At 42.8% G+C, this 15,168-nt stretch overlaps 1 protein-coding gene across 7 annotated transcripts in view; it reads right to left on the reverse strand.

Moving 5' to 3' along the window:
- Positions 1-15,168, reverse strand: part of MGAT5 (alpha-1,6-mannosylglycoprotein 6-beta-N-acetylglucosaminyltransferase) — a 397,375-nt gene that overhangs the window by 28,292 nt on the left and 353,915 nt on the right. For all 7 annotated transcript variants that reach the window (XM_070799867.1, XM_070799869.1, XM_019973660.2 and 4 more), the window contains one exon: positions 8,308-8,424. In XM_070799867.1, coding sequence (XP_070655968.1) covers positions 8,308-8,424 — 117 coding nt within the window. The remainder of the gene's footprint in view (positions 1-8,307; positions 8,425-15,168) is intronic.

Here is a 15,168-nt window from a genome sequence, read left to right on the forward strand (position 1 = left end):
CCCACACTCAGGTGCCAATGCCTGCAGGCAGTCAGGTGAGGGGCTTAGAATATGAACTTGGAAATCAGCAGACCTGTCTTCACAACCTCCCTGTTCCTTATCAGCTGTGGGACCCAGAGCAAATGAACTACCATCTTTGAGCCTCAGATCCTTCATGTGTGAAATGGTGATAAGAAAAACCCATTCTTTGGAATCTGTGGTGAATATTACATCGAGGGAAAAAGTAAAGTGCTTAGTTCAGTGTCTAACACACAGCAGGCATTCAACCAAAGGTAGAGAGGGTCAGTTGTTGGAAGGTAAGATCTATGGGGCAGGGTCCATGGCTGCGGGATCATCTGTATCCTGGCGCTGAGCAGCAGGGCACACACTGGAACCAGCAAACACCTGGTGAATGAATGCAGGCCTCCTACCCTGAGAAAGGCATGTAATAAGTTATTTCATGACAGTGAAAAAACTTCCTTTTGTACTGGTAGCTGAATATGTACCCAAAGAACTCATGGAGCAAAACACAGTGATGACGCATCACAGAGATTTCAGCAAGAGGTCCCAGGAGGCTAGAAGGTCAAAGCCAACTTCTGCTAATGTTGGGCTCTTAAGACCATCTATGATTCTAGCAAGCCAAGACTGAGGGAGGACCAAGATATGAAGATGTTCTATGGGGAGCAAGTAGTGGGAAACTACTTGAAAGAAGGAGTGTGGGAGGACAGAACTAGGATCATGGAAGCTAACAAGCTAGGCTAGAAAGCAGGTCACTGGATTTCCACAAAGGACTTGAGATTTCTACCCTCAGGAGCCTGGACTTTATCTGAGGGTGCAAGTAATGCAGAAGGTGCCTCACTGGGGTGGGGGAGGCAATCTGATCAATATTGTGATACCTGACGGAAGGGAAAGAAAAGTGGGTTGGAGTTCTGCACTGCCTATGCCAACATTCTGAGGTCTGTGTCTTCAGGGGCAGCCGTCTGGCATTATTAACCTGAAATGGACATTACACTTGGGAGAAAATCACCAGTAATCCTATTTTTAACAACTTCAGAGAACCCAACAGCAGTTAGCACGTTCACCACTTCCCTCTTAAATCTGCACTGCTAAGTCACTTCAGTCGTGTCCGACTCTGTGCGACCCAATAGACGGCAGCCCACCAGGCTCCCCCGTCCCTGCGATTCTCCAGGCAAGAACACTGGAGTGGGCTGCCATTTCCTTCTCCAAGTCTGCACTTGCCTATCTCAAATCTACAGGGTGGAAGCCTGGACAAAACGTCTGTGAGGTGAAGCCTGATGAAAATGGGAAATTGACAGAGAAGATACTCATCTGTGGGAAGTCAAGCAGTTGGGCTCAAGGCGTATTCTCCCATTTTCTGTGTTGATTCATACATTACATTTGAAATCTTCATCATCTATCATTGTTACTTTCATAACGTGTCTTTGAATACACAATTAGATGACATATCACACAGCCATTGCTGCCCACATCTACCCAGAGAGAGCCAAAAGCGGCAGAGCCATAAGTACTGTCATACCAGGGCAGGACTATTCTGCAAGAACTGAGGTCCTTTTGTCCCTAGATAGTTCATCTCAGATGAGCACAAAATTCTTTAACTGACTTATATCTTCCAATCCTGCATCTTTTCATCTCAAGCTTTTGCACCTGCTGTGCCCTCTCTAACCCAAACGTAGTCCTTTACACCCAAAGTATACTTTTTATTTTCTTTTAAAAAATATTTATTTAACCAACCTGTGAGTGATTCCAGAAGCTTTCTCTAATTGGCTAGAGAATATGTCTCCCCCCATGTTTGTGGGAAAATATATGGAGGAATAAGAACAACAACAAAAAACATATAATAGAGGACTTGGCATGTCAGTTTCATTTATAAAGGGATAAGTAGGATTTCTAGAGTGAGGTAAACAAACAGCAGTGGCCATGTGTCATGCCACCAACAGGTCCAGCTATGCGGTAGAAAGCATACTAAACACTCAAAGGTAATTCCTACAACATATTCCAAAGGGCATCCATTAGAAATGAAAGTGAATTAATTCAAAGAGCTCATGCAATAAACACAGAAAAATGCCTCTTCCTATGTCACCCTACCAACCAAACCCAGGTTAACCAAAGGGATGCCGACTCATTACTTGCTCTGTGGCCAGTTCATTGTTCTAAAAGATAAGGAACCAATTTTCCTATACAGGAAAAGCCAAAAAGAAAAGAAACTATATTCTTACAATCTCTGCCAGTAAGTTCCATGAGCCATCTTGCTGTGGATGGGAACAGGGCCCTCTGTGTGGGAAAGCTCTGCAGCTTAAGGAATATTGAACACTGGCTAGTCTCTGATGTTAGATCTGTTGCACAGATTTTGTGTGTGTGTGTCAGTGAGAAAGAGAGTTTTCTGTCAGTCCTTCAGGGAAAGTCAAGGCCTCTTTGGGGGAATGGAAGGAGAGGGAATGTGAAACCACAGTGACTGAGAATCCCAAATAGGGCCAGTTATGGAGAAGCAGGGGGAGCTGTTTGATCATCCTGCCTGGTGGAAGGACTGTTAGTCATGGCCACAGGAAGGATGCCTGCAGACTGCACCATGCAGTCCCTCCTGGCCTTGGAAACTTTCCCTATCCCCCCACATTTTCCTTCATTTTCTCCTCTTTACCTTCTTCCTTCCTGTGGGATTTCCTCTCTCCTCTAGCATCACTCAGTGTTCTAAGTCAGAGTGTGGATTTCTATGGGAACTACAATCTGAGATCAATTAACCCCTGCATGGCCCCACCTGACATGTGGCTTGGCACCAGTCAATGAGATATGGTCTTAGAAGGCAGAAGACCATGGGTTGAGTCTTCTCTTCTTTATCTACTAATTAGAGAATTTTAAGTTCGACACTTCATGTAATTTCTCTTGATGATTTAAAATGTAAGACAGGTCATGCCATTCCACTGTTCAAAACTACCCATCATACTTAGAATAAAATCCATAATCCCTATGGTGCTCTCTTTAAAGGCTCTACATATTCTGGCTCCTATGGAATCTTTTATGGTCTCCATTATTTCCAATAGGAAGTTGGTTGTCTTTCATACTATTATTCCCCTGAATATAATAAATTTTTCTCTGGCTACTTTCAAGATTATTTTCCTTATCTTTCATTTTTGACAGTTCATCTACAATGTACCTAACTGTGTTTTTCTCCATATTTATCCTGCTTGGCCTTCACTGAGCTCCCAGGATCTGTAGGTTGATGTCATTCATCAATTTTAGAAAATTCTTAGCCATCATCTTTTCACAAATGTTTCTTCTGGTCGTTCTCTCCTCCGAGATTCTCATCACACATAAGTTGGGTTGTTTGATGTTCCACGGATCTCATATACCCCCTCTTTTTATCTTGTTTCTCTAACTTCAATAATTTCTACTGACAAGTCGTTAAGTTCACTGATTATTTTCCTCTGCTGTGTATAGTCTGCTGATAAATCCAGTGAAAGAGTTCATTTCTGATACTGTCTGTACCTTTGGTTCTAGTATTTTTTCATTTGGCTTAAAATGTCTTTTTTCCATTTCTGCTGAAATCCCCCATCTGTTCACATATGCTGTCCACTTTTTCCATCAAACATTTTAATATATTTGTCTCAGCATTTAAAATTTGCTGTCTGATAATTCCAACATCTGGGTCATCTCTGGGTCTGGTTTTATTGACAGAGTCCTCTCTTAATAATGCATCATGTTTTCTTGCCTTTTTGGGTGTTATATAACCTAAAATCTTGTAATTAAATGAGAAATCTTGGTACCAAATTTCTGACACATTTATAACAAGCTTAAGGGTTATAAGAAATCACTGCAGATGGTGATTGCAGCCATGAAATTAAAAGACGCTTACTCCTTGGAAGGAAAGTTATGACCAACCTAGACAGCATATGTAAAAGCAGAGATATTACTTTGCCAACAAAGGCCCGTCTAGTCAAGGCTATTGTTTTTCCAGTGGTCATGTATGGATGTGAGAATTGGACTGTGAAGAAAGCTGAGTGCTGAAGAACTGATGCTTTTGAACTGTGGTGTTGGAGAAGACTCTTGAGAGTCCCTTGGACTGCAAGGAGATCCAACCAGTCCATTCTGAAGGAGATCAGCCCTTGGTGTTCATTGGTAGGACTGATGCTGAGGCTGAAACTCCAATATTTTGGCCACCTCATGTGAAGAGTTGACTCATTGGAAAAGACTCTGATGCTGGGAGGGATTGGGGGCAGGAGGAGAAGGGGACAACAGAGGATGAGATGTCTGGATGGCATCACCGACTCGATACACATGAGTTTGAGTGAACTCCAGGAGTTGGTGATGGACAGGGAGGCCTGGTGTGCTGCGATTCATGGGGTCGCAAAGAGTCGGACATGACTGAGCGACTGAACTGAACTGAACTAAGGGTTATAATGACAATCATTTTTGTATTACTCTCATCCCTTATTTTATCTCTTTTTCTCACTCTCACTTTTTCCTTTACTTCATTTCATGCTCTTTTTCTTTTTAAATTTTATCTTAATAAACCAGTCAAAATGCTAGTTTCTATCCAGGTACTACTACTTACTAGTTGTGTGAATTTAGGTAAATTATTTAATTTCTTTAAACCTTAATGTTCTTATCTGTAGAAGGATTAAATGAGATAAGGCTCATAAAGATGCACAGAGACATTCTACATGTGTAGAAAGAGCTTCTCCCTACATATCATCTATTATAATTACCTCCCCGCCCCCCCCCCCCCCCCCCGCCCCAGTTAAGTGGCCTTAGTTTAAAATTATTTAAACAAATCTTTGTTGTTTAAACCACCAAGGGAAAGGGTTTTAAAATGTGGAACAGTAGATGTTCCATGGAGTGAACAGAGCCTCACTTAGGAGTGGACAGAACTTGGCAGCCACTCAGTGCTTTATGTGTCAGGCATTCCCACGAGATTTCTGTCCGACAAAAGGGATCTATTAGCTACAAGGTGTTGAACTTTATGATCCAAGATTTTCTGTCTGTATATTAACTTTTTAATTACTCCTCTTTGAGGCCATGCACACTTAACTAGGTGTTGTGGGTTGAACTGTCCCCCCAAAAAGATATGTTGAAGTCCTAACCCTGTGAATGGGACTCTATTTGGAGATGCAAATAGATATAATCAAGTGAGATGAGGTCATACTGATTGAGGGTGTACTCTAATCCAGTAAGGACTTCCCTGGTGACTCAGAGGGTGACATGTCTGCCTGCAATGCGGGAGACCTGGGTTTGATCCCTGGGTTGGGAAGATTCCCTGGAGAAGGAAATGGCAACCCACTCCGGTACTCTTGCCTGGAAAATCCCATGGATGGAGAAGCCTGGTAGGCTACAGTCCATAGGGTTGCAAAGAGTCGTATACAACTGAGTGACTTCACTTTCTTTTCTTTCTTTCTAATCCAATATGACTGATGTCTTGGTAAGAAGTGGAAAAGACAGAGAGACACACATATGGAGACCATTTCATGACAACAGAGACAGGGATTAAAGTGCTGCAGCTACAAGCCAAGAACACCAGAAGGTGGATGAGACAAGGAATGACCCTCCCAAAGAGGCTTCAGAGGGCGCATGGCCCTGCCAACATTTAACTTTAGACTTGGAGCCTCCAGAACTATGAAGGAATAAATTTGTGTTGTTTAAACCACCAAGTTGTGGTTCTTTCTATGGCAGCTCTTGAGGCTAACACCCTAGAGGACTCTGAGACTGAAGAAAAAAGAGCTTGCAATCTTTATGAGGAGGACCCTCTGGTGGGGAAGATTCAGACGTGCGGCAGACACTTGAGGCAGCCAGACTCACTAGGCACTTCACCTCTCGGCTGGGCCACCAGAGGTCTGGGGAACTTCTGCCCTAAACTGTTGAGGCAGAGATGTTATTGTACACGTCACTGATGGGAAGCTCTGAGCAGTCACCCCAGAGCTCAATAAGTATACTCCCTCTAAAGGGACATGGACAACACTGGAATGCTCCTGTTCCCTGGAGATGTTCTTAGTAAGCTGAAACTGGCTCTTGTGGGGTACACATTTCTCAAAGGGGTCAGATGGTCCTTTACATGGCCAATTGGTGACTCCTCCCAGGATACATGCCTTTCTAGACTCTTCCCCGTGACTCTCACTGTTCCTCCAACTCTTATCTTTTTGAACCCACTTCTCAGTGTAGGTTTGCAGATCCCTACTCATCCTCTGAGACTTAACTCAATGCTGCATTCTCCTGATGTCCTTATAAGAAGCAGAGAAGACACACAGAAAAACCTACAGTTACCAGAGGGGAAAGGAGCGGGGAGGGATAAATTAGGAGTTTGAGATGACAAACTATTATATATAAAGCAGGTAAACAACAAGCTCCTATACTGAACAGCACAGGGCACTATGTTCAATATCCTGTAATAAAGTAAAATGAAAAAGAATATGAAAAAAGAGTATACACACATATCTGAATCATTTTTATGTACACAGAAAACTAACAAAATATTGTAAATCAACTATGCTTCAACTAAAAAAAAAAAAAGCAGAGAAAACAAACACTCCTCGATCTCTGGCATGTTGGTCTTGGCACCAAACACACTCCGCCTTAGTGCGGTGATTTGCAAATATCTATCCTCACTCCCTGCGTGCTTCCCAGCCACCTGTTAGGTACCTCATTATGCTGGGTCCCGAGAACACAGCAGTGAGACAGATATAGTTCCTGCCCATGTTTCACAATCTAGTGAAAATCAAGACTATCACTAACAAAAATGAGAATATTATAGTATTACAATGGCCATGACATACAAACAACCTAAGTGTCCATTGATGGAAGAATGGATAAAGAAGACATGGTATATATGTTACCTACACACACACACACACACACACTGGAATATTACTCAGCCACAAAAATGAAATAATGCCATTTGCAGCTACATGAATGGACCAACAGACTATCATACTAAGTGAAGCAAGTCAGAGAAAGGCATATCATTGTATGATATCACTGATTTGTGGAATCTAAAACACAACACAGATGAACTTATCTACAAAACGGAAACAGACTCACAGACATAGAGGACAGACTGGTTGCAGGAGAGGGCTGGACTGGGAGCCGAGGCTAGCAGACGCAAACCACTACACATAGAAGGGATGAACGAGGTCCTACTGAAGAGCACAGGGAACTATATTCAATATCCTGTGATAAGCCATAGTGGAAAAGGAATATGATAAAGAACTTATATACGGATAACTGAATCACTTTGCTGTATACTTGAAACACAACACTGTAAATCAATTATACTTCAATAAAAAAGAATACTATGGCATATGTAATACTAACACTGACTTCATGTGTGCTAAGGCACTTCAGTCATGTCCAACTCTTTGCCACCCCTATGGACTGTAGCTTGCTAGGCTCCTCTGTCCGTGGGATTCTCCAGGCAAGAATACTGGAGTGGATTGCCATGCACTTCCCCAGGGGATCTTCCTGACCCAAGGAGCAAACCTGTGTCTCTCATGTCTCCTGCCTTGGCAGGTGAGTTCTTTACCATTAGAGCCACCTGGGAAGCCTACTGACTTCATACGACTGACTAAATGTTTATTATGATGCTGCCACTGCCTTTAAGCACTTTATATTCATTGTCTCATTGAATCTTCTCAAGCATCTGTAAACCAGATGAAACTATCCTTCATCAAGGATGAGGAAGGTTAGTAACTCAGAGGTTAAGTAACTGCCCGAGGGGGTGCCGCTAGATCCTAAGTGGAACCAGCCTCCTTTATGTTTATGAAGTAAGCATCCTCTACAGTGGTTCCGAAAGTGCTGTGCATACAGTAGGTATTTAATACATGATGCTGAACTCATCAGGAAAGTCCAGAGAAGTTAGTTTCTTATATAAAATTCTATAAGATGTATAGGTAGAAAAGTCAAATAAATAGATGCTATAGAAAAACATTTCCCAGTAATTCCTTAATTATTCCTTATCCGTCTCACTTCTTCTTCTTTTTTTTTTTTTTTTTTGCAGGGGAGCAGGACTATCTTTCATGATCTTTAGGAGAGCTACATAATTAGGTCGAAGACTCAAGTAACAACTCAAGCTCCTATAACCGTACATGGGACCCAGGAGTCATGTCAAAAGATCTGCAGAATCCACACTCATCTGGACACCAGCTCTGTTTCCATGTCATAGAACATCCACCAAATCCGCAGGCCAGCCCTTTAGCTGGGCTGTTTTCTAATGCCAGAGTTAAGCTGACATGGAAATGTTCTAACTACTCGAACAAAGGGGCTGGGATGCTTTCCACACCATCCCATTCACATTACCAATGGAGAAGATGGAATAAAAGAAACAACCTTCTGACTTAAAATCGCTTTCACGGCATCTTCGACCTCCTCCTGATTGCCAAGGTCAATGGTCCAAACGTGTGGCCGGCCGATGAAAACTTCAGCGTAAGGATGCTGCGATGTCAGCTGGAAAAGGAAAAACAGAGCCTCAGTCTCACGAACACTGACTTTTTCAGCCTTCTGTGCCAGGTGAAGTGTAATGCTGTCTATGATTCAGAGTTGGACTTGTGTAGGTAACAAGTCATTTTCTGTTCTTCCTCCTGACGATGGAAACCTCCTAAGCACCCCATAAGCATGCGTGCAAGCTAACTCACTTCATTTGTGTCCAACTCTTTTTGCGACCCGATGGACTGTAGCTTGCCAGGCTCCTCTGTCCATGGGATTCTCAAGGCAAGAATACTGGAGTGGGTTGCCATACCCTCCTCCAGGGGATCTTCCTGACCTAGGGATCGAACCTGTGTCTCTTACCTCTCCTGCACTGGCAGATGGGTTCTTTACCACTGCGCCACCTGGGAAGCCAAGTCAACCTCATAAGCAGATAATAACAAAAGGGGGAGGGCTCCGTAGCTTCTCTGTTTTTGACCCAGCAGGACATCCACTGGGCCCTCCAAAGTCAGGACTGGATATGTATACCCTCTGGATTCGCATGCACAGCACTGACGGGTTCAGGTAAGGAAACCAAGGCTGTAAGGTGTGCCCGGCTGGTATCACCCCTAGTGCCTGTGGGTGCCCATCAGGTTCATGTGGGACATTTAAAAAGACACATGGGGACTTCCCTGGTGGTCTGGTGGCTAAGACTTTGAGCTCCCAATGCAGGGGACCTGGGGTTCAGTCTCTGGTCAGGGAACTAGATCCCACATGCCTCAACTAAAAGTTTGCATGTCACAATTAAAAGATTGCAACATGCAAGATGTAACATAACACAACGAAGATCAACAATCCCGAGTGCTATCACTGAGACCTGTCTCAAGTAAAGAAAAAATATTTTTTTAATTAAAAAAATATATATATTAAAAAAAAGACATATAGCCAGGCTGTCTTAGACCCTCTGGGCCTGGATCCTGGGCACTTTAGAGGGGATTCTAGGAGTCTAGGGGTCCCTGGAGAGTAAGAGGCAGGCCATGGCCCTGCCTGAGACCCACAGGGCAGGTCCAGTGATGTCTCCACACCCTGAATACCATCTGGAAGAAAGAGTTACATGTCATAACCAGGTGATGTGGGGGCTGTTACAAGTGGCTGTTCAACCCCTCAAATCACGCCAAGAAATAATGAACATTATTTCCTCAGTTATATCCCAGCCCTGAAAATCACCTGGAGGGAACTAGTATCTACTATAAAATACTGGTTAGGATAGATAAGCATAATAAAATTGCAATAAAGTCATTACAGGTTTTAAAGTCGTAGAACGACATGTAATGGCACATATGAAAGGTGACAAAAAGAGAAACAAGAAAACCAGAAAAAACAGAATTTTTGTAATAATCATCAGCAGAACATTGGAACCTTAACGGTCATAAAGACAATTTGTGATCAGAAATGCAAGGAAAGGCAGCTTTTATTCTAAAGGAGGTTTTATTTTAAAACCAAAGGGTGACCAAAGAGACCCAGAGGAATACTGGTAACTCTCACTTCTTAAAAAACCCAGTTTTTAAGAAAACTAAATTTGCCCCTCAGACGTATCCCCACCTTTATTCTTGTATCCCTATAAGGGTGTGATATAAAGACAGCATTCTAGACCCTGTGAGCACATGTTCAGTTCTTGGGTTGGCGGGTGCTTTCCTAGCCCCTGGCTGAGGACCAAGGATGCCAGATGCCTTGAGATGGGATAACAGTCTTGCATGGGGCAGAGCTGTCCACTCCCCACAGGCCTTCACATGCCTCCCAAGCTCTCATGTGGGTTCACAGAATCTACTCTTTGGCACAATTTGAATACACATTGAGTTTTCCAGGAACATAACTGCCATGTAAATCAAAGAACCTTTGTGTTCTGTTTTATTCGAATTTCACCAACGAGTCATTATTGTTTCAGAAAAATCATGGCGTAAAGTCAATGCCACCCAGAAGCTCTGGGTCTCCAGGACAATGTACCCTAACTAGTCCAGATGTGAAGCTGTCACAGTAACGCCAATTATGTGTGTCTGCGTATCTGTGTGCATGTTTCTATTTAGCTTATCTTTCCTGATGGCAGTTATAAGCAAAAAGGGCTGACCAGCTTCACCTCAACGTCTTATTCCTCTTAAATACAAACATATTCACCGTAGGGAGGCATGAGACACCACCGCTGCCTTCCGGTGTGCTTCGTGAGCATGGTAGAGCATTTCTGGACTATGCATATACAAAATCTCTTTCACCTTTTTGCAAAGTATTTTCATTTCTCGTTCATATTAGAGTTAGAGAATCAGCCTTTTAAAAAATTATGTATGTTAGCAGGGCATATTACATGAATTCATTTCAGGACAGACAAGTAGATATAATACACTTAAAGAAGGGGCTGGTTCTCTTTTTTTCCTTTAGACCCCAGTATACTCAGAGAACTGGATGATTCAATGGGCAGCTCTCCATCTTGCTTTCGATCACTGTTCTTTGTGTCTTACCACATGAATGATGTGCATGCAATAGCTGGTGGTGGGGAAGCGGGGAAGAAGATAAATTACTGGGCACCCATCTGAGCCTTCGCTGGCCCCCACTCATACGCTTCTAGACGCAGGGATCCTAGGTTTTATTTCTGCCTCCTCTGCCAGAGTCACACCTCTCGCTAGCCTGCAGTTCCCCATCTGTCTGACATGTACCCTCTTCTTTTTGCTCATCTGTGTGCTGAGTGAAAAAGGAGAGTGGCTGCAGGCTCTTGGAGCTGGGGGAACATCCTTTTCTTTTTTTCAGCACATACGGTAGATTGAGCACGTATCCTCGAAGCCCCTCGTTGGCCAGGCACTGTGCTCATTACCCATGCAGGCGTTATTTATCAGGTTTCCCGTGTAACAGCGAGGATTCTCAGGTTTAGAGGGGTTTCCAATTCGTCAGGACTATATAGCCAGAAAGTAACAGAGCAGATTCAAATCCAGATCCTTCAACAACTTTTTACCTTTTGATAAAAAAGGAAGATGACAATTTTAAAAGATGGTCTTGAGTTCTTTAGACAAAGACCAAAAGAAGCTCAATGTAAACACCAGCCTTTTCATCATTTTTTAAAAACTTGCTAAAAAAAGAAAAATTACAGGACTGAATGTATGTCTGTATAAGACCTTCCCTGAAGCTGAGCAAAACGTCATACCATTTTCATTTTGCGACCTGGAGAACCAAGTAATTAATTCTTCCAATTGAATCAGGGTAAACGAAAGCTGCCGTCAATGTCACTATTTAGCAGTCGGTCTCCCCTCTGCCTCTTAAGGTCCCTGCTTATTTACAAGGTTGCTCTAGGCACTTAGAAGATACGAAATGCTGAGCCATTATCATCATGTTCATTTACATTTATGGAGGGTTACTTAATTTTATGAGTAAGGCTTTCTGTAATGCGTTATTCCCCATCTGAATGTTACACTCCTCCTCATTAATTTATTGAGAACCATCTGCTTTGAGCTACTTCATTGTATATCCATTAGTATGTTTACTGAACTATATAGTTTGTAAAAGTCATGAAAATCTTATTAACTATGAGACATTATTTCAGAGTGGCCATTAAATCTCCAGGAAGAACATGAGTTCTCTTTATGGAAGAGGAAACGCTGGAGCCAGAGAATTTCCAATGGTTTACAATGTCAGAATAATGATCAAGAACCTGCTAATATGTTTCCCAATATAAAGATTAAAATACAATCCATATTACATTTCAAGTATAACTTGAACCAACCACACTATACTTAAGGCACATGAACTTTTCTTCCTGAGTATGTAGAGCATGGTTTTAAAAAGGGGTCCAATGAAGGGGATATTGGTTCAATCCCTGGTTGGGGCACTAAGATCCCACATGCCTCAGGGTGATAGAGCCCATAAGGTCTAGAGCCCGTGTTCCACAACAAGAGAAGCCTGCATACAGCAAGTAGAGAGAAGCCCCCGTGCAGCAACAAAGAGCCCATGTGCCACAACAAAGGCCCTGCTGCTGCTGCTGCTGCTAAGTCGCTTCAGTCGTGTCCAACTCTGTGCGACCCCATAGACGGCAGCCCACCAGGCTCCGCCATCCCTGGGATTCTCTAGGCAAGAACACTGGACTGGGTTGACATTTCCTTCTCCAATGCATGAAACTGAAAAGTGAAAGTGAAGTCGCTCAGTCATGTCTGACTCTTAGAGACCCCATGGACTGCAGGCCACCAGGTTCCTCCGTCCATGGGGTTTTCCAGGCAAGAGTACTGGAGTGGGGTGCCATCGCCTTCTCCGAACAAAGGCCCAGAACAGCCACAAAAATAAAAATGCTGCTGCTAAGTCGCTTCAGTCGTGTCTGACTCTGTGCGATCCCATAGACCGCAGCCCACCAGGCTCCCTCGTCCCTGGGATCCTCCAGGCAAGATGCAAAAATAAAAACAAAGCTTTTTCCCTGCTAAATACAAAGAAAAATTTAGACTTCTCTTCAAATGAATGCAAAGAAGAGACATAGATACAATTTATATGGATCAATTGTTGCTTAGCTCAAAAGATTAGCTAGGGCACAAAAAGATGGCTATGAAATTATATATGCTTCGGTTAGAATTTTTCAATTTGTTGAGGGGAAAAAAATGATACCTTCTAGGGATTCTTGACCCTTAGAAATCGGTACAAGTGTTGATAGCTCTTTCCCAATTAAAAGCATCTTTGGTATATGTGCCGCCGAAGTGGGCACTAAAAGTATCTTTGATCAGGGGGATTCTGTGAGCTGAAAAGCAGAGTGCGGTAGCCCACATGCCCATGAGGTCAGGTTCACTGGCTCCTCTCAAAGCTGAGTCACGTCGCTGGCTATCAGCCTGCTCTCTGCACTGTCTCCAGCAGGGAAGGAAATGGACATCAGATGGAACCTGTCCTCCTGCATAAAGCAAAGTGACCTGCTTGGGGTTTCCCTCCAACTCATCAACATTCATGTTTCTCAAACTCGAAACCCACCTCTTCTTTTCCTTTAAAGCACAGCTCCTCCACCATCCCCATCTCAGCTAACCCAGCCTACTCACCACCTGGCAACACTCCAAGTTAACTAGCCTTCTTTAATGTACTTGGTTATTTCCTTATGCATTCCCATTGATTAAGCATCATTCTTATCATGCTTCCAAATCAGTCTGAGCTCCTGGGAACAGGAAATGTGTCTTGGTAAGTTCCTCTAATGTAGTGACTTAGTACCACAGATCCTGTGGGGATACAGTGAACATCTGTCAGCTGACCTCTGCATCCCAGCCCTCCTGTGGGGGCCCATGGCTGATGGAGTCACCTGTGGGAGGTCACTCATTGAGCAGCTATTGAAAGGCTCCGCCAGTGCCAGTCTAACTGGAGTCTCATTCCAGCACTGGTCGGACCATGTGAAGGAACAGGAGGAAGCAAATGCCTGGGTGGCAGCTCCAACACCTATTCCCTTTTTATGCTGTGAAGGATGAAAACCCTCTATCATCTCAGCAGAGAAGTAAATTACTAAAGGAATGCAACTGACAGGGTGAACACACTCAGCCACTGCAGCCTGATCTGATCTATATATCATCACATTACATCACATCACATGCTGGGAAAGGGGTAGACTGTGTTTAAGACGAGGCCTACTTTTTTTTTTTCCGGGAAAAAGTAGTCAGTTGCAACACAGTGCTATCAAAATCTTCATGAATCAAAATTTAAATTATCATCTAACTCTAATGATCTAGAAGGTACCAATCTAAAATACTTTTGATAACTCATTTCCCAAAGGCTTGTTATAGAAACTGCAGTAAGAAGAGATGGGTTTCTTTGCTTTCCATGCACTAAAAAAAAAATTCAAGATGATGGAAAAATCACCATTAGAACACCACTGTAATAATGGTTGCAAGCAAGATCTACTGACACATAGTAAAAATAAATGGTCAAAAGTTGGAGGATCTACAACAGGCTGAAGGGTAGAGTGGAGAGGGAGATGGGAGGAAGGTCTGAGGGGGAAGGGACATGGATGTACCTATGGCTGATTCTTGTTTATATATGACAGAAAACCATAAAATTCTATAAAGCAATTATCCTTCAATTCAAAAATTAAAAAAAAAAGTTGGAGGATATTTGCATGGTTTCAAAGTACTTCCCCCCAAAATAGAAAAAATTAGTAACTTCACAGTGGAGAAGCGCTGGCCAACATGACCTTGACCAAGTGATCATCAGCAATAAGACACTGACATCACTAACCCCCTGATATGATACACTGAGGTCACATTACTTCTGCAGGATTCTTGCCAAAAATGTCTAATCTTAAACTAATCAGGAGAAAACACCAGTCAAATCTAAATTGAGGGACAGTGTTTAGAATCACTGACTGGTACTCAAAATGTCAAGGTCATAAATGACAGTAAAAGACTAAAGAACTGTCACAGATTGGAGGAGACTAATGAGACGCGACAAGTAAAGCCCACCTGGGATCCTGCAACAGGAAAGGGATATTAGTGGAAAAACTAGTGAAATCCAAATAAAGTCTGCAGCTTAAATAATGCTAGGGTACCAATGTTAATTTCTTGGTTTTGACAATTACACTGTAGTTTTATAATATGTTACCATTAGTGGAAGCTGCATGAAGCACATAACCAAACTCTGTACTATTTTTGCAATTTTTCCATAAGACTAAAATTATTTCAAAATAAATAAAAAGCAAGTTCCAGCAATTCTGCTCATAGGTATATATACCACGAAGAACGGAAAGCAAGGATTCAGATACCTGTACCCCCGTGTTCACAAAAGCATTATTTGTAA

This window comes from Bos indicus, chromosome 2 (assembly GCF_029378745.1).
Source record: "Bos indicus isolate NIAB-ARS_2022 breed Sahiwal x Tharparkar chromosome 2, NIAB-ARS_B.indTharparkar_mat_pri_1.0, whole genome shotgun sequence".
In the NCBI taxonomy this organism is placed as follows: domain Eukaryota; kingdom Metazoa; phylum Chordata; class Mammalia; order Artiodactyla; family Bovidae; genus Bos; species Bos indicus.